Here is a 27,517-nt window from a genome sequence, read left to right on the forward strand (position 1 = left end):
TCAATTTGCCTGTGGAGTGCTTGGCCCTGTAATTGCTGCTTGCAGCTATATTTTTTTATTATTATCATTATCACTATTATTATACTATCACTGGATCAGTGGGGTACTCTTCTAATAAAGCAAGCAGTGGCTGGGATATACATTTAATGAATAGACATTCAAAAAAAAAAATGCCATAGCCTAGTTCACGATTGCATGCAACGGTCAGTAAACAAATACATGTAAAGAAACCGAGTCATTAAGGGTGTACTCACACTAGGCACGGTTGCCATGAAGTGGGCCCGAGTACGATTGTCCCCCCCTCCCCACTCCCCCTCTGACCTGCACTCACATAATAGGGTTTCAGCATTCGTGCCGGAGCACGCTTACGTAATTATGGTGCGACGGTTTCGGGATAGACAGGAAGAGCAGCGCTCTCTGAACACAATGGAGTCCATCGCTCTGTTTTCTTTGTGGTAATTTTGTGTCGTTTGGTCCACAGCCCTCTCACAGCCTGTTGTTAAACAGATGTGTCGCCTTAGAGGCGCGAATATTTTCACGTAATCGTGCTGCTCGTATGAGGATGTTTGCAAGGTACCAGCTGAAGTGTGGCAAGGACTTTGCAGTTTTTTGTTTTTATGCGTTTTGCACCTCTGCCGTAGACCAAAGCGACCCTTTCCCTGTCATGTTTGTTTTGAAGCTTCGCAAAACCGTGACGCAAAGCGTCCTTTTCCGTGCTCCTGCACGGTTAGTGCTCACACTGCATGCGAACCGCGCCCGAGACCAACTGAACCGTGCCCTGGCCCACCTCTTCCAAGCAGGCCGGCTAATCGAGCCGCGCCCGGGCACGTTTCGGAGCACTCACACTAGTCAAACGAACCGCGCTTTGGTGGTCAAACGCACTCGGGGACGGTTCAAACTGGCTAGTGTGAGTACACCCTAAGGCTCAGCCAGTTCACAAGGCAAAAGAAAAAACACTTGCCAGGTATTAAAGTTTATAAACATCAGGTGCAGTAGTCTTCCATCGTGCAAATTATGGTCACTTATCAGTTAAGGCTTGTTAGCTTGTCAGCCTGCTTTAAATCAGACACAGAGATGCAGTGCAGTAAGATTGCATTTGTTTGAATTAATTCTATAATTTCTTTTAATTAGAGATAGAGTTTAAAGTTGCGTGTGAATCTGTGTTGGCGTCAGAAGCCTGTGCAAGCTATTTTACTAATAAAAGTGTAGTTGTTATGTGCAATAATGTGTGTGCGTGCACCTATGAAATCAACATAGCCTACTGCACATAGTTTTAGTTTAGCTATAAACCCGAGCCCGACCTGAACCCGAAGCTATTCATTAAACATTAACATAAACATTAAGGGTCGCAGACCTATAACTGAGTTAGCGCCGTGCATAGCATGGACCCCTGCTCTAGACATTACAAGTTCAACAAATAAACACTGGATTTCATGCAAACTTGCCTGCAAATATGTATGCATGAAAAGCATTTTATTGCATATAAAAAAATGTTGAAATAAGTAGTTTTACACTATTAGACTTTACCATTCCTACTTACCAGGACATCCTAGAGATGAAGCATCCAAAAAACTGCTGGGCCAGAGCTTGAGCCAGACAGCGCCTGGTCATAGGAGTCTGATCTATGATCATACCACTGTGCAGGAGGTTGGTACTGAGAAGACCACAAACACAAGATCATGGTAAAATTATATATATATATATATATATATATATATATATATATATATATATATATATATATATATATATATATATATATATATATCACATACATTGGGAACACTACACATTCTATCCTAAATCAAAACATGAAGAAAATATATCAAATTTGATACAACTTGATATTACTATTAGTGTTTCCCAGGGATCAATTGTACATGTGCAAAAAGCAGCAAACAACAGAACATGAGGATTCACATGGTCTTCATCACATCAAGCACTTGCAAGTAGAGAAAAACATAAAAAAGCTAGGCTATATATATATATATATAAATATGGGGTGTAATGGTTCACAAAATTCACTGTTCGGTTCGATACAATACACTGGTGTCACGGTTCGGTACATTTTAGATACAGCAAAAATAAAAAATTGGCAGATAAACTTCCTTGATTTTTTAAAAAATGTTTTATTAAAACTAACAAAAGTAAGATTTTTTTTTTACATTCAACAATGATGGAGCTATTCTTTACCCATCTTCTATGGTGTTTTCTTAGTAGCATACTGTATAAAACAAAAACAGCTCCTTATAATTTTTTTTTAAAATATGTTATATTGTTTTAGTAGTTATGAACAAATACAAAGACGTAACTTTTTATATGGAACTCTATAACTCTTTATATTAAGTGTGTTTTTACTCAATCGGTTCTCTATTTGGGCTTATGTTTTTTGGAACAAAGCAGGAATTACGGTCTGGTTCAAATGGGCTCGTGAAGGAATATTGTAACGGAGCTCAATTACATTAAGCATGTTCTTAAAACCTGCGTTTTCCACTACAGAGTAAGGTCTCATATCCGCGGCTATAACGTAAATGTACCAATCACCGCGGTGAGGTCTTTTGCCCTGTTTGAATCGGTTGGAAATGCCTGTCTAAATGCTGCGGGGATAGTTTGTTGCATGTATGTTCCTCCTTTTTTTCGTCTTGTTCCAGATACTGACACACTAGGGTGATGTCGGCGTAAATGAGTTGACATGTTTGAAGTATTCCCGCTGGTGTACCCTATTGTCATGTAGCAGATGTGACATACCGTTGTTTTTTTATCCACCACTCTCTTTGCCATCACCATTATAGCTTACAGTGAATCCAAAGTGCACCCAAACACCAAACCTGTTGGTTATTGGAGGATCTTCTATTTCTGGTCTGTTAAAGGGGTTCGACATTTTGCAAAGAGCCTTCAGCACGTACTGAGTGAGCGAGCGCCTGACTGTGTAGCCTAACATAAACATATAAGTTGGTGTTATTTTTTCTTCGGGGGTGTCAGGGGCTTTGCCTGTTACGTCATTTGGGTTATTGGGCTACCTTGTTGAACGCATAACATTATATTTCACACACACTTTCTTTTATTTTCCAAATGAAATTAATTAGTCCAACAAACCGATTGGTACATAATGCGTACCGCGTACCGAACCGAAAGCCTCTGAATGGTTCAATACGAATATGCATATCGTTACACCCCAATTTTCCAGCAGCGCTGATGGAAGCAGTTCTTTGACTGCACAGCACAGCCACACGGGCCACAGTTACGTTTGAGATCATTTTATTTTAAATGCCATATTGTCAGTTGAAAACATTGCAATTGTGTTTAAAAATACAACGAGCAACAGGAAACCATTTAAAAAGGTGCGTTCAGCTGTCAGTAAAATTATCTCAAATCTATGGCGCAATCCTGCTACTAGCATTTATTCAGACTAAACCCCCTTTAATTCGGGTGGGAGAGGTTTTTTTTTTTTTTTTTTGACAAAACTACCATCGATCATGGTACTCTACTAATATATATATATATATATATATATATATATATATATATATATATATATATATATATATATAATAAAATATTTGGTTGACTTAGGTTACACTTTATTTTAAGTGATACAGCGAAACTATACATTGAAGTACTAAGTAATATTTATTAACAACATGGTTCGAACAGAAACTGCAAAATGAAATTCCATGACTTAAGGACTTTAAGCACTACTTTTTTGGTTTTCAAGTACTAAAATCTAAACTCTATATTTTGTTATCTTTCAAATTCTAATAAACTAATAAAACTAAATGGCACAGATGAAGTGCAGCATTTGAAAGAATATTATGGGAAAGTTATGGCTTTTCTTATTCAAATTGTTTTTATTATTATAATTTAGAAAGTGAAAGTAGAAAAAGAAAGAAAGTGAAGTGACATTCAGCCAAGTATGGTGACCCATACTCAGAATTTGTGCTCTGCATTTAACCCATCCGAAATGCACACACACAGAGCAGTGAACACACACACACACACACACTGTGAGCACACACCCGGAGCAGTGGGCAGCCATTTATGCTGCGGCGCCTGGGGAGCAGTTTGGGGTTCAATGCCTTGCTCAAGGGCACCTAAGTCGTGGTATTGAAGGTGGAGAGAGAACTGTACATGCACTCCCCCCACCAACAATTCCATCTGGCCCGAGACTAGAACCCACAACCCTTCGATTGGGAGTCCAACCCTCTAACCATTAGGCCACGTCTTCCCCAAGACTTTGATATATTTATCATATATCAAATATCAATATTTGACCTGAAGAATGAAAGCTGTATCATACACTTGGGAAATTATGAGCTATATATCACCACTTAACACTAGAGTGTGGTACTTGGTTCACTAGAATGAGATAAAATTTGAATACCATTTTTAAGATTTTTTTAAATGACAAAATTTGTCTTGAATCACACAAATCAAAACAATGCAGTTGTATTTTGAAATATTTTAACTAATCTAGAACTGTAACTAATAATCGCTTTGCTAATCAAGTAATCTACCAATTATTTTGACAATGGAGTAATTTGATATTTTTTAGTAGTACAAATACACCCAAGTGAAAAACTGGCTTTAGTATGCCTATATATAAACTAATGATGAGGCAATAATAATTGATTCTAATAAAGTATCAAAAACAAGTAATTGCATGGTTTTATTGAACAACCCTGATAAAATAGGTCTACATAATGTAATATGCCTATACAAAACATGAGCATGACCAATTTAAGTTTATTGCGTATTATAACAAATACCTGCAGAGAGCGCCAAAAGCCTGACCATGCTTCACTTTACAGCGTGATTCAAAGATGTATAGGTACTACATATAATAGATGATATAATTAGAATATCATCAAAAAGTTGATTTCACTAATTCCATTCAAAAAGTTAAACTTGTATATTATATTCATCCATTAAACACAGACTGATATATTTCAAATGTTTATTTTATTTTTTGATGATTATAACTGAAAACCAAGGAAAATCCCAAATTCAGTATCTCAGAAAACTAGAATATTACTAACACAAAGAAAGGATTTTTAGAAATCTTGGCCAATTGAAAAGTATGAACATGAAATGTATGAGCATGTAAAGCACTCAATACTTAGATGGGGCTCCTTTTGCCTGAATTACTGCAGCAATGCGGCATGGCATGGAGTCGATCAGTCTGTGGCACTGCTCAGGTGTTATGAGAGGACAGGTTGCTCTGATAGTGGCCTTCAGCTCTTCTGCATTCTTGGGTCTGGCATATCGCATCTTCCTCTTCACAATACCAATAGATTTTCTATGGGGTTAAGGTCAGTCGAGTTTGCTGGCCAATTAAGAACAGGGATACCATGGTCCATAAACCAGGTACAGGTAGCTTTGGCACTGTGTGCAAGTGCCAAGTCCTGTTGAAAAATGAAATCTGCATCTCTATAAAGCTGGTCAGCAGCAGGAATCATAATGCGCTCTAAAACTTCCTGGTATACGGCTGTGTTGACCCTGGACCTCAGAAAACACAGTGGACCAACACCAGCAGATGACATGGCACTCCAAACCATCACTGACTGTGAAAACTTTACACTAGGCCTCAAGCAACGTGGATTGTGTGCCTCTCCTGTCTTCCTCCAGACTCTGGGACCCTGATTTCCAAAGGAAATGTAACATTGCCTTTCATCAGAGAACATAACTGTAGACTAGGGCTGCACGATATTGGGAAAAAATTACATTGCAATATTTTATTTTTCTGCGATATATATTGCGATATGAAAACAAATTTTTTTCTTACAAACAAAAACGGGGTGAGCACACTTACATTCTCATTTTAAATGATTTAAACATCGACACCATCGTGTCAATTGATTAATATGCGTGATGGAGAGAGAGCAAGACAGCGTTTGTGTTGTTTGAAGACATTTAGCGTGCGGCCTAGGCTCTCTCTCTCTCTCTTTCTCTCATGCCGGTGACAGGTGCAATATTTCAAAATCAATAATTATTAATTTACTTTTTAAATTACATTTATATCTGAATATATGTCAACCTATAGACTTTCAAACATCTAAGTGTCATGAATTAATATGAATCTGTGTACAAAATGACAAACATATTTTTCTATTGTATTTTGCCTGAAAACGCTTCCAGCACGCTTGCGTGTCACGTGAAAAATAGGGGCATCTAGTGTGGTGCCGGCTCTCTCTCTCTCTCTCTCTGGCCCATACAGTTAATGAATAACGGATCAACTATGACAGCCTACATCGCACATCCTGCGATGTGACTATCGTGGATTCGTACATCGCAATATGGATGTTTAAACGACACATCGTGCAGCCCTACTGTAGACCACTCAGCAGTAGTCCAGTCCTTTGAGTCTTAAGCCCAGGGGAGACGCTTCTGATGCTGTCTGTTGTTCAAGTGGCTTGACAAGAAATGCGACAGCTGAAACCCATGTCTTGCCATACGTCTGTGAGTAGTGGTTCTTGAAGCACTGACTCCAGCTGCAACCCACTATTCGTGAATCTCCCCCACATTTTTAATGGGTTTTGTTTCACAATCCTCTCCAGGGTGCGGTTATCCCTATTGCTTGTACACTTTTTTTTTCACCAATTCTTTTCATTCCCTTCGCCTCTCTATTAATGTGCTTGGACAAAGAGCTCTGTGAACAGCCAGCCTCTTTTGCAATGACCTTTTGTGTCTTGCCCTCCTTGTGCAAGGTGTCAATGGTCGTCTTTTGGAAAACTTTCTAGTCAGCAGTCTTCCCCATGATAGTGTAGCCTACAGAATTAGACTGAGAGACCATTTAATATTGAACCTTTTCACAATATTCTAATTTTCTGAGATACTGAATTTGGGATTTTCCTTATTGGTTAGTTATAATTATGATCATCAAAATTAAAAGAAATAAGCATTTAAAATATATAAGTCTGTGTGTAATGAATGAATATACAAGTTTCACTTTTAGAATGGAATGGATGATATTCTAATTATATGACCAGCACCTGTATAATCCATGTAATTTTAATATTTGTCCACATGCAAACGCAGAGCGGTGTGAACTTTTATTTTGAAATTGTGATGTACAACAAATCACATACTTCAAAATATGTTGATGAATTCCCATGGAACACACATACTGGTAAAAAAAAAATGTATAGCCTGAATGCACTGCAAGTCGCTTTGGATATAAGCATCTGCTAAATGCATAAATGTAATTGTTATTATAATAGTTTGTACATGTAACATCTGTAATAAGGACATCTTAAAATAAAGTGTTAACAAGACTTTTATATTGGAAAATAAATGCAAGAACAGCTTGTATACCTGAAAATACTCATGGATGCATACGATGAGACCTGCACATAAGCCTCATCCACAAAGACAGTCTTGAAGCAAGAATAAGGGTAGCGACAGGTGAGGATCTCCTCATAGAACTCAAAAATCTCATGGAGGTAGGACATGGTGTGCTTCAGTAGGGGCAGAAGCTGAGGCAGGCAAAAATGAGTCACCTGTGAAAGCATGATATATTTGATTAATAGTAGTTTATTATTAACAAATAAAAGCTGCAATAACTTAAAATTGAGATCTGAAAAAATTAGTATATATAATATATAAGAATTTCTTTCTCAATTTTCTTAATCAGTAAATCTGAATAATAAATTATATGTATATGTGTGCATCACCTACAGGGCATTCTAAATCACATTTCACACACTATATACTACTTATAATATCAAGTATGTCCATACGGAAACTGGGTAAAGGATTAATATGTTATAATAGCTTTTTCACAAGCTACATCATTGTGTACATCAGCTATAGAATGGATTGTGTTCATGTATACACATGAAATAACATCTTGATTCCACTGGCTTCTGTGCAAAAACAAACATGGTGACATTTAGAAAACTATAGCAGGGCAAAGGCATGTAGGAGACTATAGGACTTTTTATTTTATTTTTTTGCAAAAACCATTTACCCTACTCCAACAGTGAAAGAAAACAAAACAAACTTGTTGGTTGCAAAAAATACAAAAAAATTGAGAGAGCCAGAAGACAGACAGATGTTTATTTACTATCACTTGTTCAGTACCAGTATTAGAAACACCCTCGCAGCAGTGTTCACTACTTTTCTTAAATTGAATTCAGTGGTAATATAACAGAAAGTGTTATATTAAACCATAATCAGTCACTCCAGGATTTCACAATTTTTTTGTGGCACCTAGCCTGACTACCGTAATTTCCGGACTATAAGCCGCAACTTCTTTCCCACGCTTTGAACCTCGGTTAATATATGGATTTTCCCACTTTCAATTATTTTTATTATTATTTTTTTTTTTACACACATTCTGTGACGTGCTCAGTTTTTTGCCGGAATGAAGCTTTCATTAGACCAATGAAATTGCCGAACGGGTTAAGGTTAAACAACTTTTTTGTTTACTATTTAGATTAAATCAAGCGCGCTCAAACTTCCCATCATTCTGATTACGGTAGTCATTTTGTCACCCTCATCATGGCAAAGACACGGAGAAATGCATATGATGCAGCTTTCAAGTTGAAGGCGATTGATCTGGCTGTTGGAAAAGGAAATATAGCTGCTGCACGGGAGCTTGGTCTTAATGAGTCGATGATAAGACGTTGGAAACAGCAGCGTGAGGAATTGACTCAGTGCAAAAAGACAACTAAAGCTTTCAGGGGGAAGATAAGCAGATGGCCCGAACTAGAAAATGAGCTCGAAGACTGGGTCAACACACAGAGAGCAGAGGGCCGAGGTGTTTCAACTGTGCAGATCCGACTGAAAGCCAAAACAATCGCCACCGCAATGAAGTTTGAGGATTTTAGAGGTGGACCATCGTGGTGTCTCAGACTTATGAGACGTAAAGGCCTGTCCATCAGGGTACGGACGAGTCTATGTCAGCAGCTCCCTCCCGACTACGGGGAAAAAGTTTCAAACTTCCACAAATTCACTGATGCAAAGATAGCGGAGCATTCCATCGGCCCGCACGACATCATAAATATGGATGAGGTGCCTCTGACGTTTGACCTGCCTTTCACTCGGACTGTCAACAGGAAAGGCGAATCATCCGTCAAGCTGAAAACAACTGGGCATGAAAAAACGCATTTCACCTGTGTTCTGAGCTGCACGGCATCGGGAGAAAAGCTTCCACCGATGGTGATTTTTAAACGCATGATGATGCCGAAAGAAAAATTCCCGAGAGGAATTGTTGTGAAAGTCAACAAGAAAGGATGGATGACGGAAAGCCTAATGCATGAATGGCATATGGAGTGTTACGGCAAGCGACCGGGAGGATTCTTTCACAGGAACAAGGCATTGCACGTTTTGGACAGCATGAGAGCCCACATAACAGATTCGGTGAAAGAAGCCATCAAGAGAACAAACTCAATTCCAGCTGTGATTCCTGGAGGCACAACAAAGTATTTGCAGCCACTCAACATCAGTGTAAATTGTGCATTTAAGGTGGCGCTCCGTGTTCAGTGGGAGGATTGGATGACAAGTGGGGAGAAAACCCTTCACTAAAACGGGAAGGATGCGAAGAGCAACTTATGGTCAAGTCTGCCAGTGGATCCTGACAGCGTGGAGCATTGTCAAAAAATCCACTATCATCAGCGGGTTTAGAATGGCTGGACTGCTGCGTGTTGAAGAGCGCTCAGCGGGGGATTTGCCTCCGGATGAAAGTGACGAGAGCGACAATGAAAACTATCCAATATCGGATGAAGCAATTCTGAGGCTGTTCAACTCCGACACCGAAGGAGATGACTTCAGTGGTTTCAGTGCACAGGAGGAGGAAGATAGTGACCAATGACTTTCTTGGTAGGCTACTGTTCACTGCAAAAAAATATTTTTGTGACAAGCCGGTTTCGGTTAAAGCCAGTTTGTTACAAGCCGTGTTTCCTTAAAGCCTATTTATTTTTGTTACAAGCCGTGTTTCGTTAAAGCCTGTGTAAAGTTCATTTGTTTCAATGTACCGGTAGGCACCTGCTGCTTATAGACGTGCGGCTTATTTATGTTCAAAATAATATTTTTTTTTTAAATTCAGTGGGTGCGGCTTATATTCAGGTGTGCTCAATAGTCCAGAAATTAAGGTATGTCAGACTTCGTACTACCGCTCAATTTCAGTTCGCTTCTGTACTCAGTCAGCGATAACAAACCATCTCCCAGTTTTCATCCGGCTCCAAAACAGCCGGCCAATCAACGAATAGAAGGCGAGCTGAGAGCTGTGATGGAGATGCTAATCTAAATGTAAGCACCGAATTTAAGATTATAGTTTAGTTTAGGGAAATTGAAAATGACAGCTGACATGGAGACACAGGATGCTATTCGCTCTGTTGTGGAGAATATTCCCGGCATTTGCCAACTGAAGCCCGAACAAGAAGAGTGTATGTTTCAGATTTTGAATGGAGGTAGTAATGTTGTGGCCCTTCTCCAGACAGATTTTGGTAAAAGTTTAATTTATCAACGGTTACCGATCGTTAGCAAGAATCTGGGGAGGCAAAAGTCCGGCAAGGCGATAATTGTGATTGTGTCCCCCTCGGTTGCTCTCATGCAGGATCAGGTTAAAGAGGCAACAAAATTGGCTAAATGGTTTTGTTTTTTGCAACATACCCGTGTTTACAGTCAAAGTGTGAGGCGGCTTAGCCGACGCATAACACACGTCATAACCAAACATTATGTGATTGGCTTACGGGTACACCAATGACTTTAAACTTCAGACAAAATCCTGGAGGGACTGCATAATAATAAAAGATATAATAAAAAAAATTTGTTTGTTTGTTTTTTAAAGGGTAACACTTTAGATTAGCGAACACTTTTCACTACTAACTAGTTGCTTATTACTAGCATGATGGCTGTGTGACAAGTGGGGCGGGCCGAGAGCCGTGGGAACGGGTCATGGCTGGTGGAGTGATTGGAAATGAGCGACACCTGCACCACTCACCAAGTCCCACGGAGGAGATCCGGCAGGATACAAAAGAGGAGCTACGACAGTGAAGGACGAGAAAGGACCAGGCCTGTATTTCGTTTTGTGTTTTGGTTTTGTTTGTGCGCAGCAGTCGTCCGTGAGGGGCTGTCATGCTGTTTTGTGTTTATTTTGTAATTAAAGTTTTATTTGAATGTTCGCTGGTTCCCACCTCCTTCTCGTCATTATGAAGTTGGTAAATTGTTACAGGCTGTTTATTAGTACTTATAAAAACATGCTATGTGCACTGCTACAGTCACATTTTTCAATGTATGAACCAGTGTTGTAGTCGAGACCAGCTCATTCGAGTCCGAGTCCAGATCGAGTCCAGATCGAGTCCAGAGAGGGTCGAGTCCGAGTCAAGACCGAGTTCAGAAAGGGTCGAGTCCGAGTCAAGACCGAGTTCAGAAAGGGTCGAGTCCGAGTCAAGACCGAGACCAGAGAGATTGGGTCTGAGACAAGACCTAAAGAAATCTTCAAGAGTATGTCAAATGTTTGATGGAAACAATAAAGGTTAAAAGGGCCACATAGTATGTGGTGTAAAGGTAATTTTATTAGTATTATGAAGTGTTGTCAATATTAAGTGCTCATTTTCACATAACATCGTTGTACCACTATACACATCCATATAACCTTTCTGGTACACATAATATTACTGTACGACTCTATATTGTAATTCTACATAACACTTCTAGTACAAGTAACATTACTGTACCACTATACCTGTAAATGTTCAACTGTAACAGCTTTTACATAACTTTTAACCTTGAAGCTTAACTAATGACTGCTAATATCCTTACAATGTATTGGATTATGTGCACTTTAGATGTTGTGAAGATTACAGATGGGCATAATTACTTTTCAAAAAAATAAGTGAGGAGACCATCCAGCTACCCAACCAAGCACGATGTGGTCTCATGATCAATCCACCCCAACTAAAAACTCTCTCTACCGGCGCAGAGGAAGCGGGGACTGACAACAGTTACCATTTTATCACTTTCTGTAACAGCAACGGATAATCTAATGCTAATTTCCCTGGATGGTGTGTTTTAATGCAGGGTAAAATACACACTAGTCGAAGTTTTTTTAGTTATGGAGGGCATACACACAAGAGCCGAGTGACTGTCCAGGAAAATTTCATCCAAAAGTGTGTATGTGCCAGGGGAAGAAAGCTGGATCAAATGCAATATAAGTTCAATGCATTCTGTCAGACATTGTTTTTGAGGGGGAGATGTTTAGTGTTGAGACAGTCAGTCTGTGTCTGTATTCATTATATAATTTAATTAAACAATATTTGTTTTTTTTCTGTGACCATTTTGTCCTACTTTGTAAAAATAACACAGAAATAATGTAGCAATGTGGCTTTCTGGAAAGCGGGATCACTACAGGCGGATGGCAGGAGGGTAACTTAAGGCCGGTGACACACTGGCTGCGTGGCGTCTCTACTGCGTGCCAGAAATGTGGTGGCTGCTTCGCGTTTTCTGTGTCTTTACACACCAGAAGCGTGCCTGCATGCGGCGCTTGGCGCGCTGCTGCGGCTGTAGGTGACATAGAGAGAGGCCGCCAAAAAACCAGGCTCTTGTCTTCATGACAACAATATCAAATTTATTTTTTTATTTTTTTACACACCTACTGATAAGACACCGTCAACAGTATTGACGGCAAAATAGAGTATGTTTGACAGGTGCAATATTTGAAAATCGATCATTATTAATGTATTTTTAAAATTACATTTATATCTGAATTTATGTCAACCTATAGACTTTCAAATATCAAAATGTCATGAATTAATATGTATTTGTGTACAAAATGACATATAAACATATTTTCCTAGTATATTTTGCCTGGAAACGCTTCCAACATGCACGCGTGTCGCGTGAAAAATAGGCGTCGGTTCTATTTCTAGCATGCACGGGTTTTCCGCGCGTCTCACGCAGGCAGTCTGCAAGATCTAACCTGTTAACATGGGAGCCGAATTAAAAACAGACACGCCACGCAGCTGAGACGCTTGCACCACACATCCAGTGTGTTGCTGGCCTAACGTCTCACGTCAAAAGAAAATCACCAGTCATTGGATGTGTCAATCATACATCAATTTAAATAAACATTAACATACAGTAATAATCATGAAATATTTTGATTGGGACTCGGGCATAAGTCTGATTCCTAATATGTTCGAGTCCGAGTCAATACCGAGTCAAAATGCACACGAGTCCATGACAAGACCGAGACCATTAAAATATGGTCTCGAGACCGAGTCCGAGTCTCGAGTACTCAACACTGGTATGAACTTCTCCAAACTCCTAAACTACAGATTTAAGACAAAAAAATACAGTATATTACAGTTTCTCTCACCTCATGCATGTAGGGGTCCACAAGAATTTCAAAGGGCCCCACAGCCAGGGAAATGTTAGGGGCAGCAGTAGGGATGGGCAGCATGTAGTGAAAGGTTTTCTTGCGCATGTCGTGGGTGTAGACTGTTTCCACTAGATCCCCACAGGACACTGCCACCATGGAGGCATCCACTGTGAACTCCAGCTTCCATGTGCACAGCTCAGAGTATGAGTCTACACATGGAAACCAAAACCTAGTGGAGAATATTTATAATCAATAATAATCAGTAATGGCAATAATGATCAATCAATTGGTATTATACTCATAGAGACAGATGTACACATATTGTAACAATTAGATTAATATTAATAAATAATTAGTATTAATAATAAATTAATCAAAAATTATGAATTGATCATGCTGAAACAGGATTGTAATCTTTAATAACATTTCTGATTCACCTTAATTGAGCTTACCGTGTGGAATTCTGGTTGCCAAAGGAAAAAACATGGGCTGCTCTTTCTGCCATACTTCCTTCCACATCAGGTACTACAAAATGCAACCCCCCCTTTGGCTGGTCCAATGAAAATTCAATGTACACCTTCATAACTTTCATCTCTGCACACACACACCAGCACACATTATTATTATGATTCTTATTACTGAAAACAGTCTGTTTTAAAACTGACTGATAAAAAAACCTTCATATCAGACCTTTTTTGGTGCATTTTTAAGAGGCATAATGAGTACTTTTGGCCTTAAAATCACCAGCACTTCTATCAAGATTACTTCCTTTCTTTCAATTGAACAAATAAACACACAGTACAATATATATATTTTTTTTTTGCATCTTCCAGTGATAACAACAGACTACTCTCAGGTGACAGAAGCTCAGGCTTATCTGCCTCCGAACCGGATATCTCAACACTGCAGTTTTTTAAACCCGCTCACAACAGACCCGGAAGAGAAGACAATACTGAATAAAGTCGTAGTTTTTGCTATTTTTGGACCAAAATTTATTTTCGATGCTTCAAAAAATTCTAACTGACCCTCTGATGTCACACTGACTACTTTGAAGATGTTTTTATTACCTTTCTGGATATGGACAGTATACCGTACACACACTTTTAATGGAGGGACAGAAAGCTCACGGACTAAATCTAAAATATCTTAAACTGTGTTTCGAAGATGAACGGAGGTCTTACGGGTTTGGAACGACATGAGGGTGAGTTTTTTTCAGTGAACTTACCCTTCGAAGGGTACGAATTACTACTCTTAAGGTACTAATATGTAGTGTATGATGTACTGCTATGGTGTCAAGGTGTTGTACCCCAAAAGGTAAAATTTTGTCCCTTTTTTTTCTGTGTGGCCTGGATGAGAGTGGGATTTCCTGGCCTGAAATTACATCCCACTCCGACCCTGTCTCACAGTAAGGCTGTGTGTTACTGAACATGAATGGTAAACTTTATAACGTAGTCTTGGCAAGACACTTGCTACTAGGGCTGGCGATATATCTATATGATCATGCGCATCTAGTCAGTAAATCTGGTTCCGTGATTAATGCTAAATCGCCATCACCTGCTTTCAAATGGAGCGGCATTTAATAGACAGAGCCGTAGATAACTGACAAGCAATGCAATATTGCGTTCATTATCGAAGGCGATTCATCTGCAATAATGAACACGATATTGCATAACTTGTCAGTGATCTAGGCTCTGTCTATTAAATGCTGCTCCATTTGAAAGCAGGTGATGGCGATTTAGCGCTAATCTCGGATCCAGATTTACGGACTAGATGCGCATGATCTATGTTAGATATATCGCCCAGCCCTACTTGCTACTATTTTGGCTATACTAGGGCCGGGCGATATGGGGCAAAAAATATATCTCGGTATATTTTGCTATATCTCGATATCTTTACAGGAAGAATAACCCCCCAAAACTACTTCAAAAACAAATATGCCAAATATTACATTTTTAGGGCCCTATGAAATGTCTTTTTTTTTTTCTTCACTATATGTTTTATTGTTACCTAATTCTGTGTTTTAGCATGTGTAATTATTTAAATGCATAAAAACAACTTAATTTGTTAAATTATTTTCTTAAAATAGCCTTAGGTGAGATGTTTTTTCCCCTCTGAAATTATGTGCATTTACATTTTTCTGGTTATCAAATGAAAGCATAAAACATTCATTAAATGTATCTTTTAATTATTGAAAATTAAGCAAACTTTATTTTTTGGTAAACAAAGGGGATTTACTATTAAAAATAAAGCACGGAAGAAATGTTGTGTGATTATTCCTTAAATTATGTTCGTTTCATTTTAATAGTAGTAGTAGTAGGCTATGTACATTTTGCTGAACAATAGTAATGGATTTCTGGCAAATTCTATTATTTTGACGGGTTTACCTTTGCAGTTCTGTGTATGTGATACTACAGTTTATGATGTGATATGACACTAGTTTTACTCAAATCAAACGGTCAGATGCTCATGAAGTGACTCTCACTGCAGTTCTGGAGATGTTGTTCATGTGTTCACATCCTCATTTAGTGAGACAACAGATGCTGAAATCACTGCGAATGTCACGCGCGCTTCCGTGTGTGTAATAAACGAAGACGCACCTCTGCTCCATTCATTAACACAGGCACGCAGAACATGCAGGATTCATATTTAAATAGACTTTTCCGGCTTAATATTTACAGATTTACAGATATTAGTCCATATCGGGATTTGATGTGAGTGCAATAACCTACTTTAGATTAATTCATTTAAAATTTGACAAATTCCATGACATTGCACGTTAAACTGTAAATTCTGTGTTTATGACTGGATTCCGTGATGCCGTCCACAATTTCTGCATCGTGGAAATCATAGGGCCCTACAGTAGACATCTGCCTGCTGTTGGCCCAACACCTTAAAACAGAGGTATCTCCATATAATGGAGCCAGTTGTCCTTTTTGTTTTTAGACTAGTTCTGTAGCCTCCGGGCTGGTTGCGGACGCATGTTCAATGAGACAACACGCAAGGGGAGGGGGAACAAAATCAAGGAGGCGGGGCGAGAACCGCACAGAGAAGGCAAACAAGCAAAGTGCTGGAATCAGAATTAAATATAAACAATATCGATATATACGATATGTCAAAATCCATATCGTGTTTAAAAAATATCTAATATAAATATCAAGATATCGCCCCGACTTAGTCTATACTAATAATCAGTAAAGAGTATTTTCCAAGTTCCTCCTGTTGTTTATGTAATTGCTGCTAAACAAATGTGAAATTTCTGCAATAAAAAAGTAATAAAATCATCAAGAAAACCATTAGATTACAAAAGAATCGAGCCATTACTATTTTAAACAGACATGGAAACATTAGTTTCCAAACTCCGTATTTAAACTTCATATCGCTTTGTCTACTCACCATCTCCTTGTTTCCAGAGCTCAGAGGGAACTTTAATGGAAAGTTCCCCATTTCCAGCATCTGGATCTACAGCACTAACAGCTGCTGTGTAAGCACTGGAGAAATAGTTCAGGTTCCTCCTGTTAATCACACAGTGATACAGAGAAAATATGTAGCAAGATGAAGACGAGAGCAGACTTGATTCCCAAAACATTACATTATTAAATACTGACAGATAACAGATACACAGGTGATTTTCAAAAATAAATGTGTGGGTCATATTTCACTACACAATAATTAAAATAAAATAAGTGTCAATATCTTGCCAAATAGAAAGTTCATAAATATAAAAGCTTACTGCTTGGATTCATGATGGCAGACCTCCAGTGTGGGATCGTTGTAAATGAATGGAGCCTCAAGATCATTCACTCTCACTCTGTAGATACGGCACTGCTTGCTATTCAATTTAATACGGTTCAGGTTCATCACTGTTGGAAAGATGGTCAGCTCCACATAACCCTACTCAGAGAGAATGAATATTTATATATACACACACTAGTCAACATTTGAAAGTGGATCAAAACCTTTCATGAAAGTAGTCCTAAAACCACAATGAATTCTTGTCTTAGGACAACTTTGACTACCACGCAAACACACATATACTTTTTTTTTTTTTTTTTAATTCTGGTAACGTACACTTTGCCTTGATAAAAATATAATTTAAACATTTTATCAACATTCAATAATATAAAAAAAAAAGTTTTGCGACACTTAAAATAATGACTGTATTACATAATTTTAATAAAGCTTTTTTAAAGTCGTCTCAAATTCCACAAGTTTTGCCTGTTAAAGTCTGCCCATTTCCCATTTTGTATTTTCATACACAAATAACTTTCACAATCTACATAGAGTCCGAATGTAAATGGCTACTCACAATAACAGATTTTCTCTGAAAATTGATGTTGTTGATGCAGACTACCTGATGGGTTGTAAAAAAATAAACAAAGACTAGTGTTAAATGCATGCGACGCCAAATTATGATTTTAACAATCTATCCTGATTTGGCAAGTAAACACAACTTAAATCGTATTCATACATCCGGTGAGAATAGTGTTTTTGATACTTATAGTTTATACGGTCGTGGGCTCTCAAAGCCCTTGTCTTTCTTGCGGTTCATGCTGCTCTTCAGTTTATTCACTCAAACTCTCTTGAACAGGTTCCGTTTCCGTTAGAAATCCTTTAAGTTCTAATTCTTTGAAACGCTAAAGACAAGTTATCTCTTGCTCAAACATAACTGTAGTCCGTCTTGTTACGTTTTAATTTGTGAAATTACTGTAAAGCGTTAAAACAAATCAACAACAAAAATATCCTTTTTCTGCATGTCTTCAGCCATGTTGTTTGTAACCATCGCCCTCCCGCGCCTAGAGTTCTTGTTCTTCTCGTTCTTGATCTTCTTCTTCTTTAGTTTTTTGGCGCATAACAATCTAAATATATAGCGCCACCTACAGTACGTTGATGTTGTGCAGTCATGTTAGCAAAATGACTTCTGAATATTAAAATAATCATAATCATAAAAATAGCAACAAAAAATTAAATAAATAAATAAAAATAATAATTATAATTCTTCATAACTCTTCCCTTCCCTATACCAGATTCCCATGTTCCAGAGTCCCATCTGGCACTGCGTTTCCACTCTCCAGCTCCTCCAGTATACTCCCCAAAAATCCAGATAAGCCAACAGCATCCCTGTTTGATTTTAAATCCTCTCACTCAACCCTGTAACCCTATAAATGTATTTTATGCAGCCTATATCCTACTCTATCTTTATTAAACTCATATCCTAACAAGTATCCCAAATCCTTCCTTATTTACCACACCCTTTTTATTTAAGAATGTTATTATTTCCTTTCTTTCTTTGTCACATTTCAAATAAATCATTTATTTTTTTTATTTTTTTTAACTGGGCATCCTGAAAAAAAATAAAAATAATTATAATTTTATATATATATATATATATATATATATATATATATATATATATATATACACATATATATATATATATATATATATATATATATATATATATATATATATATATATATATATATATATATATATACATATACATATACATACATATACATATACATATACATACACATACACATACACATACATATACATATACATACATATACATATACATATACATACATATATATATATATATATATATATATATATATATATATATATATATATATATATATATATATATATATAGATAGATAGATAGATAGATAGATAGATAGATAGATAGATATAGATATATACATCTTCAAGAATTGGCTTAAAACCTATCTCTTCCATCTTTATTTGATGCCACAAGTCCCGAGCAAGATTACCAACCAACCAACATTCACAGAACATCTTTCAACATTAACACCACTAGAGGCGGGGGGGCTTTGATCCTCTGGTCACCACAGAAATCTTTGTCAGATCATGACAAAGAAACTTTATTTTCTACATATATATGGACCAAGATGAACTTAAAAGGACTTCTAAATTAATATCAGTCCATCGCTTCACTCCATATTCATTTATGTGTAACCCACACATTTGACTATCATGTTATAATCACTTATTGTGTATGTCTTTTAATAACTATTGGATAGCTTAAAGATACATATTCATATTTAATGTGTACGTGTTCGAATCTGTTAGCTTGAAACAGTCATGACCATCAGTTATTTGTCAAATGTATCATATTCTTGTTATAGGAATCATGTTCCAGGCCAGTTTAAATACTGAGGACACCAGAAAATCTTGCTTTTAGTTTTTAGCTATGCTTCTTAGCTTTTGCTATTAGTCATGTTGGCTTTTAGTTTTAGCTTTGCTTTTGCTATTGAGAATGGGGAGTTGTCGTCATAGCACTAAGCCCCTCCCTCGATATCACGGTCTCCGCCATGTTTGCAGGATACTGGCGGCGAAACAGGATTGTTTACATGTGTTTTTAACTCGGTAGTAGAGGAGGTTCTCACAATTCTGCATTGTTTTACCATGCCTGTAAGTTACTGCTGCGTTAAAAACTGCTCCAGTCCCTCTCACGATACATATGGAAAACATAGGAACAGTGGAATACAGTTTTTTTAGGTTACACCAAGTGCAAAACAGCTGTATTTGGAGAAGCTCTCAAGCATCCAAAATATCGACCCATACGAGCTCCCTGCAGAAGCACAGAGACCTGGACCATTTAGATCCACGCACACATATGGACATTGGGAATTATATTGTTTTTGGTTTAAATTACTACACAATGCAGGGGTTTAAAAGCCACAAGTCTTTGGAAAGTTACGAGGCTTTCTGCTTTGGCTGCGTCCATCTACAGCAGGTGATGAAAACAGTGTTGTACTGGCCAAAGTAAGTTTATTCACATTCGTTTTAGTGTATTGTAATTACATTGCATTTAGGATGCACTTCTTGACCAAAATGACAAAGTAATTAACTGCGACTGTTTTGTAAGCACTAGATTGTAACGAGATGTTCAATGTATACAAACGTTTCCAACATGTTTTGATGTAGGCTAAAGCTATGTATGTTTAGTTATGACCAGGTTTTTGTGTTGGGGGCTGCAAAGTGGACAAACCAGTTCTGGGTTAGCTAGGGTAGTTAAATGTGTGATTGCAAGATGTAAATGTCCTGGTTAGATTAAAGCCATTAACAGCGTGAATGCAAGGTGACTTACATCGTATACAATATAATTCCCAATTTCCATATGCGTGCACAGAGGTAAATTGTTCAGGTCTCTGTGCCGCTGCAGGGAGCTCGTATGGGTCGATATTTTGGATGCCTGAGAGCTTCTCCAAACACCGCTGTTTTGCGCTTGGTGTGAGCTTGCTCCTGTAAGGTCCCCTTTCTTTCGCCTTATGTTTTTGCATTGCTTTACTTTCTTCCTTTTCTTTCTCGTATTCGTAGATCCGTCTCGATCTGTTCCGCAGACAAAATAAATGCGCAAAAATTAAAGATCTCTGAAATGTTTCGTCGCGCCTCTGTGAAGTTCTGAAGGCATTGGCCTGCCATCATGGCCGATCGGCTCAGACCCTTCCCAAATCAACCCAAATCGGCACGTGACTCCTCACTCTCAATCAGTCATGCCAGCTTTTAGTATGCTTTTAGTTTGTTTTTAGCTTGTAGCTTTGCTACCTAGCTTTAGCTTTTAGCCATGCTTTTAGTCATCACTGTTAGCTGTTCTTTGAGCATGGTTCCAGCGTGCTTCAGCCTGCATGCCTGCTGCTACTTAGCCACGATGAGACGAAACACCACCAAGTCTCGTCAAACTTTACTTCTTTTCTTTTCCGTTTGAGAGTTTCGTGTTCTGAGTTAAGTTTTGTAACCGAGTTCAACTTCAACCAGCCACACAACTCTGCAACTTCAGCCAACGCACAAACACGGGCTTCCCAAGACGTCACTTCAGCGACTACTAAACTTCCAGCCAATCAGCGACATCGGAAACCCTGTTTCAACCACAACAAAGGGACACCTTTACACAGGCAATGTACCTTCAGACATTTGTACTGGTGTATCTAATATAATTTTAACCTCATTGAGGAACTCAATGGGAGGGTTAATTAAGTGATTGGCTGTTCATGTCTAGGCAATTTAGCGTGTTGCTGTAAACTTGGGATTCCACATTTCCATTCTCTTAAACTCATCTTTCCCTAACTTTCGATCTTCCTGCAACTTGTGTGAATGTGTGCGTGCGTGCGTTTATGTGTTAGATTAGTTTATATGTCTTAGATTTATCTAATAAAACCTTATTCATATTGAAAAGAGAAGTATCTTGTGTTTTGTGCTGACAAGTTAATGTCTTAAACTGCCGATCTTGTTACTGTGCTGATTGATAGTGTTTTCACTATAGTTTGGATATCAATATCCAGCACAGATCGTTCGGTGAATCACAGGGCGTCTCAGTGATCAGCCGTGAAACAGTGATTCTGTTCAAATTCCCTTTAAAATCTTAAACGATTCCCTTTGAGCTAAATTGACCTGTTTGGCTTACATTTATTATGGTGGAGAATAATGCGGGCAGTTTAATCTAAATTGTGAGCATAAACCAAGTTATTTAATCTTTTATTTTGCTGCGGATGAAAGATGAGAAGCTAGTGAGAGCTCCTCGAGCTGCCCCCCACTCTCAATGGACTCATCGAACTGGCTTTACGAGTTGACGCATGGATTAATCGCCTGGGCCGTCAACCCAGTCCTTCAAGATCTACCATCTCTCCTGTTAGGGGGCGCTTGAGTCGAGAGAACACAGTTGGTTCTGTCAACAACCACGAGCACATGCAGGTGGGTAGAGCTCGGCTGTCCTGGAGGGAGAGGGAACGGCGGAGGTCCCAAGGACTGTGTTAGTACTGTGGAAGCTCAGCTCATAACACCTACTCATGCCCGGTAAAAGAGCCAGCCCGGCTACTATTGGGTGGGATCTCCGTTGAGAAGTCCTCACCTACATCATCGACCCTCCTTCCGATGAAACTGCGGTGGAAGAATCAACATCATGAGTGTCACGCCCTTCTGGACTCCGGAGCCGAAGGTAATTTCATTGATTCTTCACTTGCACATAACTTAAACATTCCTATCCTTCCTGTGTCTCTCCCCATCCATGTCACCGCACTCAACGGCCAGGAACTGCCTCCCGTCACGCACCATACAGAACCCATTACACTGATCACGTCTGGAAACCATCAAGAAACCATATCCTTTTTTCTCATGGACTCCCCTGTTGCTCCCATTGGTTTAGGTCACCCCTGGTTATCAAAGCATAATCCACGAGTGGACTGGGGTTCGAACACTGTCATATTGTGGAGTGAAAGATGTCATGAGTCTTGTCTGGTTTCTGCTTGTTCTGTTGTCCCTGTTTCTGTCTTTCAGAAGGAGAACATGGTTTTGCCAAACGTGCCAGTTGAGTATCTGGACCTGAAGGAAGTGTTCAGTAAGTCCCGTGCTGCTTCTCTCCCTCTGCATCGTCCCTATGACTGTGCTATAGACTTAGTGTCAGGTAAGTCTCGGCCTAAGGGCAAGTTATACTCTCTTTCTAATCCTGAGAGGGAGGCCAAGGAGAAATACATTTCTGATTCCCTAGCCTCTGGGTTCATCCGTCCTTCCTCATCTCCAGCGGGGGCGGGGTTCTTTTTTGTGGGTAAGAAGGATGGTTCTCTGCGACCTTGCATTAATTACCGAGAGCTGAACAACATCACTATTAAGAATACCTACCATTTACCACTCATGTCTTCAGCTTTGGAGAGGTTGCAGGGACTGTCCATATTCACAAAATTGGATTTACACAATGCTTATCATTTGGTCCGCATCAGGAAGGGGGATGAATGGAAAACCGCCTTTAATACCCCTAGAGGGCACTTTGAGTACTTGGTGATGCCATTCGGGCTCTTCAACTCGCCCAGGGTTTTCCAAGCACTCGTGAATGACGTGTTGAGAGATATGGTAGATCAGTTTATACATGTTTACCTGGATGACATACTGATTTTTTCTTCATCTCTCCAGGAACACGTTCAACACGTCAGACGAGTGCTCCAGAGGTTACTTGAGAATGGGCTTTTTGTCAAGGCGGAGAAATGCGTATTCCATGCACAGTCTGTTCCCTTCCTAGGGTATATCGTCTCGTCCGAGGGAATACGTATTGACCCTGACAAGGTTAAGGCTGTGATAGATTGGCCATCTCCAGATTCCTGTAAGGCCCTACAGCGGTTTCTGGGGTTCGCCAATTTCTATCGACGTTTCATACGTAATTTCAGCCAACTAGCCTCACCTCTGACAGCCTTGATCTCTCCCAGTACTCCGTTCAGGTGGTCGAACGCAGCTGAGGCTGTGTTCACTAACCTCAAGAACCTCTTAGTTTCGGCTCCTATCCTTGAGGCCCCTGATCCCACACGGCAGTTCGTGGTGGAGGTCGACGCGTCAGAGGTGGGGGTAAGATCAGTGTTGTCCCAACGTGCTGCTTCGGATGATAAGGTACATCCTTGCGCATTTTTCTCACATCAACTATCTCCTGCCAAACGTAATTATGACATTGGCAATAGAGAGTTGTTGGCGGTCAAATTAGCATTAGAGGAATGGCGCCACTGGTTGGAGGGTTCAGGGGTTCCCTTTATTGTTTGGGCCGATCACAAGAACTTAGAATACATTAGAACTGCCAAAAGACTCAATTCCAGGCAGGCTCGGTGGGCACTTTTTTTCGGTCGTTTTGAATTTACCCTATCGTACCGCCCGGGTTCCAAAAATGTCAAACCCGACTCTTTGTCTGACATACACTCCCGAGTGTATTTTGCCTGAGAAATTAGTGGTCTCAGCATTCGTATGGGAGGTCGAGTCGAAGGTCAAGACGGCCTTAGAAGCGGTAATGCCTCCGTCCAGTTGCCCACCGAACCGTTTATTTGTGCTGGAGGAGTTAAGGTCCGAAGTTGTTCAGTTGGCTCATTGTTCTAATGTGGCTTGTCACCCAGGGATAAGTAGAACTAATGGGTTAGTTAGACAACGATTCTGGTGGCCACGTATGGCTCACGACGTCCGCAATTTTGTTTTGGCTTGCTCAGTTTGTGCGAGTGGTAAGTCATCTAACCGACCTCCTGATGGGCTTCTTCAACCGCTGTCCCTTTGAGACCCTGGTCCCACATCGCTCTAGATCTTGTTACTGCCCTCCCGCCCTCTAATGGCATGACGGTCGTTTTGACCGTAGTGGACTGGTTCTCGAAGGCGGCACATTTCATTCCCTTGCCCAAATTACCGACAGCCAAGGAGACAGCGGGCACTGTTCTAGATCACGTCTTTCGGCTTCATGGCCTCCCAGTAGACTTAGTTTCAGACAGGGGATCTCAGTTTATATCCAAATTTTGGAAAGAGTTTTGCAAATTGTTAGGAGCGTCAGTTAGCTTGTCTTCAGGTTATCATCCCCAAAGCACTGGACAATCTGAGCGAGCCAACCAAGATTTAGAGAGGATGTTGCGATGTTTGGTCTCCAAGAATCCTTCTTCCTGGAGTCAACAACTCTCCAAATGTAGGGAGTAGGAAAATGCCACCAGTGTTTCCCAGTCTGGAATCTGAAGTCGCGGTCCCCTCCGCTCACGCGTTTGTCCATAGGTGTCACCGCACCTGGAGCAGAGCCCGCGAGACTCTGGTCCGGGTGAGGGAGTGCACTAAGGCCAAGGCCGATCACCACCGGTCAAAGCCTCCCGTCTACGTCATGGGTCAAAAAGTGTGGCTTTCTACCAGTAACATTCCTATGTGATCCGTATATAATATATTAGCTCCCAAATTTATCGGCCTGTTCACTATCACCAAAATCATTAGTCCGGTGACAGTCCACCTCAAACTACCTCCTGCGTACAAGAGGATACACCCCGCCTTTCATGTGTCCAAAATTAAACCCGTGTTTTATGCACATACTAATCCGCCTACTCCGGTTCCCCCACCGCCACGTCTCGAAGATGGGGAACCGACATATTCGGTTAATCGTATTCTGGACTCGAGACGGAGGGGACGAGGATTCCAGTATCTGGTGGACTGGGAAGGTTACGGTCCAGAGGAGAGGAGTTGGGTACCTGCTAGGGACATATTGGATTACTCCCTTATTAATGACTACAATCAGCAGGTAGGCCCTTCTGGGAACTGCAGGAGGAGTTCTTAGAGGGGGGGGGGATACTCTCACGGTTGGTTAACCGTGATCTCGGGGTGTTTGCACTTTGTGGTGAAATCTGTGTGTTTCGCGTCTGCACTGATTAGCTTGTGGGCGTCTCCGTTAATTGTCATCAGCAACAGCTGCCACTCATTACTCATCCACTATATATTGGCTTGTCTCACGTTTTGTGTTTGTGAGATCGCTGTTATTCGTTTAATGTGGTTTACCTGTTCGTTTGGCTTTAGTGTTGTATGCGTTTGGATGTCTGTGTTTTCCCCTGAACCTCATCCACTCTCTGCAAGTTCACTCAGCCACGGACGCTTACCTTCGGCTCTATTCCCCACAGTTCCTGTGCCATCCTCTCCTGCTGCCTACACGCCGTCATCATCTGGATTACTCACCTTCTCTCTGCCATCATCAGGATTCCTCACCTCCTCACCACCACCACAGAGTGTTGTCTTCTCAGCATCCTTGTTTGTTTGTGTATTTATACTCATCTCATACCATTAAAACTTTTAACTCGCATCTGCTTCCAGACTTACCTTAATCCACCGTCACAATAAGCCTTGAACTTTGAAAGTATAAATAAACTTATTCTACGTAATTTATTTATTACCCATCTGAATATATGCTATTCAGACCTGTACTTATTTGATTGCGTTTTACCCCTCTTCCTGTTTTGGTTATACACTTAACCACTATTGTTTTACTTATTGATTTCCTCTAATTTCATTTTTGCATATTTTGCCCATTCATTATTTTTTTTAATTTTACTTTTTCTTACCATTTCTTTACTTAGTGTATCCTAGCTTGGGAACGACACACCTGAGCCCTAAAAGGAGACATTTTTATCCCTCACTACGAGTTCAAATAAATTAGAAAGACAACTCTTTCAACTAAAACAACGCTCTCCTTGTAGTTGAGATAACCGCTACTGAGACTTACCATCTCCGTCCTCTCTCTTCTTTACTTTCCTCTTCTCTTTTTACATTTGTAGGACATGTAAGAACCATCAATCAATTCTAAGTGAATTAAATACACAATCGTGCCAAAGACGACAAATCATCCTTATGAATTTGATTGTAATCAACCTCTCCTTTGTTCTTCCTAACCTCCCTACATTTGGAAACGCAATCCAAGTTTTAGCATCTCATCCAACGTTGAGATCAATTTAATAGCGATACATGTGGAACAACTGTCACCTTCGCATCCTCCCTGGTGAGCGGTCCAACTGTAAGGTGTACGTTGTCAATCCTGTCAGACTAAGGAAAGAGATATCAGCATTATTATTGTATTCTTTTTTCCAAAACAAGAAATATAATAATTTTGTTTACCTTTTTGATAATATTTAATTGGAAAAAAAATATTTTCCTAATTTGAAAAACGTAGATTTTTGCTTGTCATTGAATTTGTTTTTCACCTCTTTCTCTCTTTTCCTCTTCCTCATTAGATTGACAAAGTCTTCACATCTCTAGTCTACTTAGACACCCTGAGACCAACACAGTCATCACCACATTTCACTAGTGGTTCACAATCACTGATACAACACTCAGTTGTCCTGCAACACATAGATTTTTACTCCACACAGATCTGTGTCGGTCTCTCTTCTCCCTAGCGTGCCAACATGCCGCAGACTGCAGACCCCATTGCCCATGGGGATGAGGTGAACACTTGGCTGAGAGGCATGACAGACAGCCTCACCCCCAAGACATTTGAACTGTTATTATTTTTAATAATAATCCTAATCCTGAGATGATTCCTGACACAAGATTCAAGCCAGAACAACAACCACAAAGAGCTAGTCAAGATCACCAGCTCCCTAAGCTATGCCTTCACAACCCAGCTGAAACTGAGCGACAAGCACATCACCCATATTCAAGAGGAGCTGACACGTGCTCAACATCGCATAGACAAGCTGGAAGTGAAAGTTCAAGATCAACTCAAAGCACCCAACGAGAGGGAGCAGGAAACAACGGAACAAGTTATGAAGCTCCAAGCAGCCCTGGCAGCAGCTCAGCTCGACCACCAACATACAACGGCAGCTCAGAAAGACCTGGTAAACAAACTCCAGTATGCTGAACAGCTACTAGAGAAAGCCAAGCTAGACATCAGAAATAAGAATTCTGAAATCA

The 27,517-nt window shown here is 39.7% G+C and overlaps 1 protein-coding gene across 2 annotated transcripts in view; it reads right to left on the minus strand.

Annotated features, from left to right (window-relative positions):
* The window catches only part of taf2 (TAF2 RNA polymerase II, TATA box binding protein (TBP)-associated factor), a 152,675-nt gene extending 134,540 nt beyond the window's left edge, over positions 1–18,135 (minus strand). For both annotated transcript variants that reach the window (XM_052577873.1, XM_052577871.1), the window contains exons 1-8: positions 17,820–18,135; positions 17,628–17,681; positions 17,052–17,212; positions 16,715–16,833; positions 13,774–13,915; positions 13,319–13,550; positions 7,312–7,496; positions 1,541–1,654 (exon numbers count right to left, since the gene is read on the minus strand). In XM_052577873.1, coding sequence (XP_052433833.1) covers positions 1,541–1,654; positions 7,312–7,496; positions 13,319–13,550; positions 13,774–13,915; positions 16,715–16,833; positions 17,052–17,212; positions 17,628–17,681; positions 17,820–17,870 — 1,058 coding nt within the window. In that variant the 5' untranslated portion in view covers positions 17,871–18,135. The remainder of the gene's footprint in view (positions 1–1,540; positions 1,655–7,311; positions 7,497–13,318; positions 13,551–13,773; positions 13,916–16,714; positions 16,834–17,051; positions 17,213–17,627; positions 17,682–17,819) is intronic.
* Positions 18,136–27,517: the final 9,382 nt, after the last annotated feature.

The sequence above is a fragment of the Carassius gibelio genome, chromosome B16 (assembly GCF_023724105.1).
Source record: "Carassius gibelio isolate Cgi1373 ecotype wild population from Czech Republic chromosome B16, carGib1.2-hapl.c, whole genome shotgun sequence".
NCBI lineage: Eukaryota > Metazoa > Chordata > Actinopteri > Cypriniformes > Cyprinidae > Carassius > Carassius gibelio.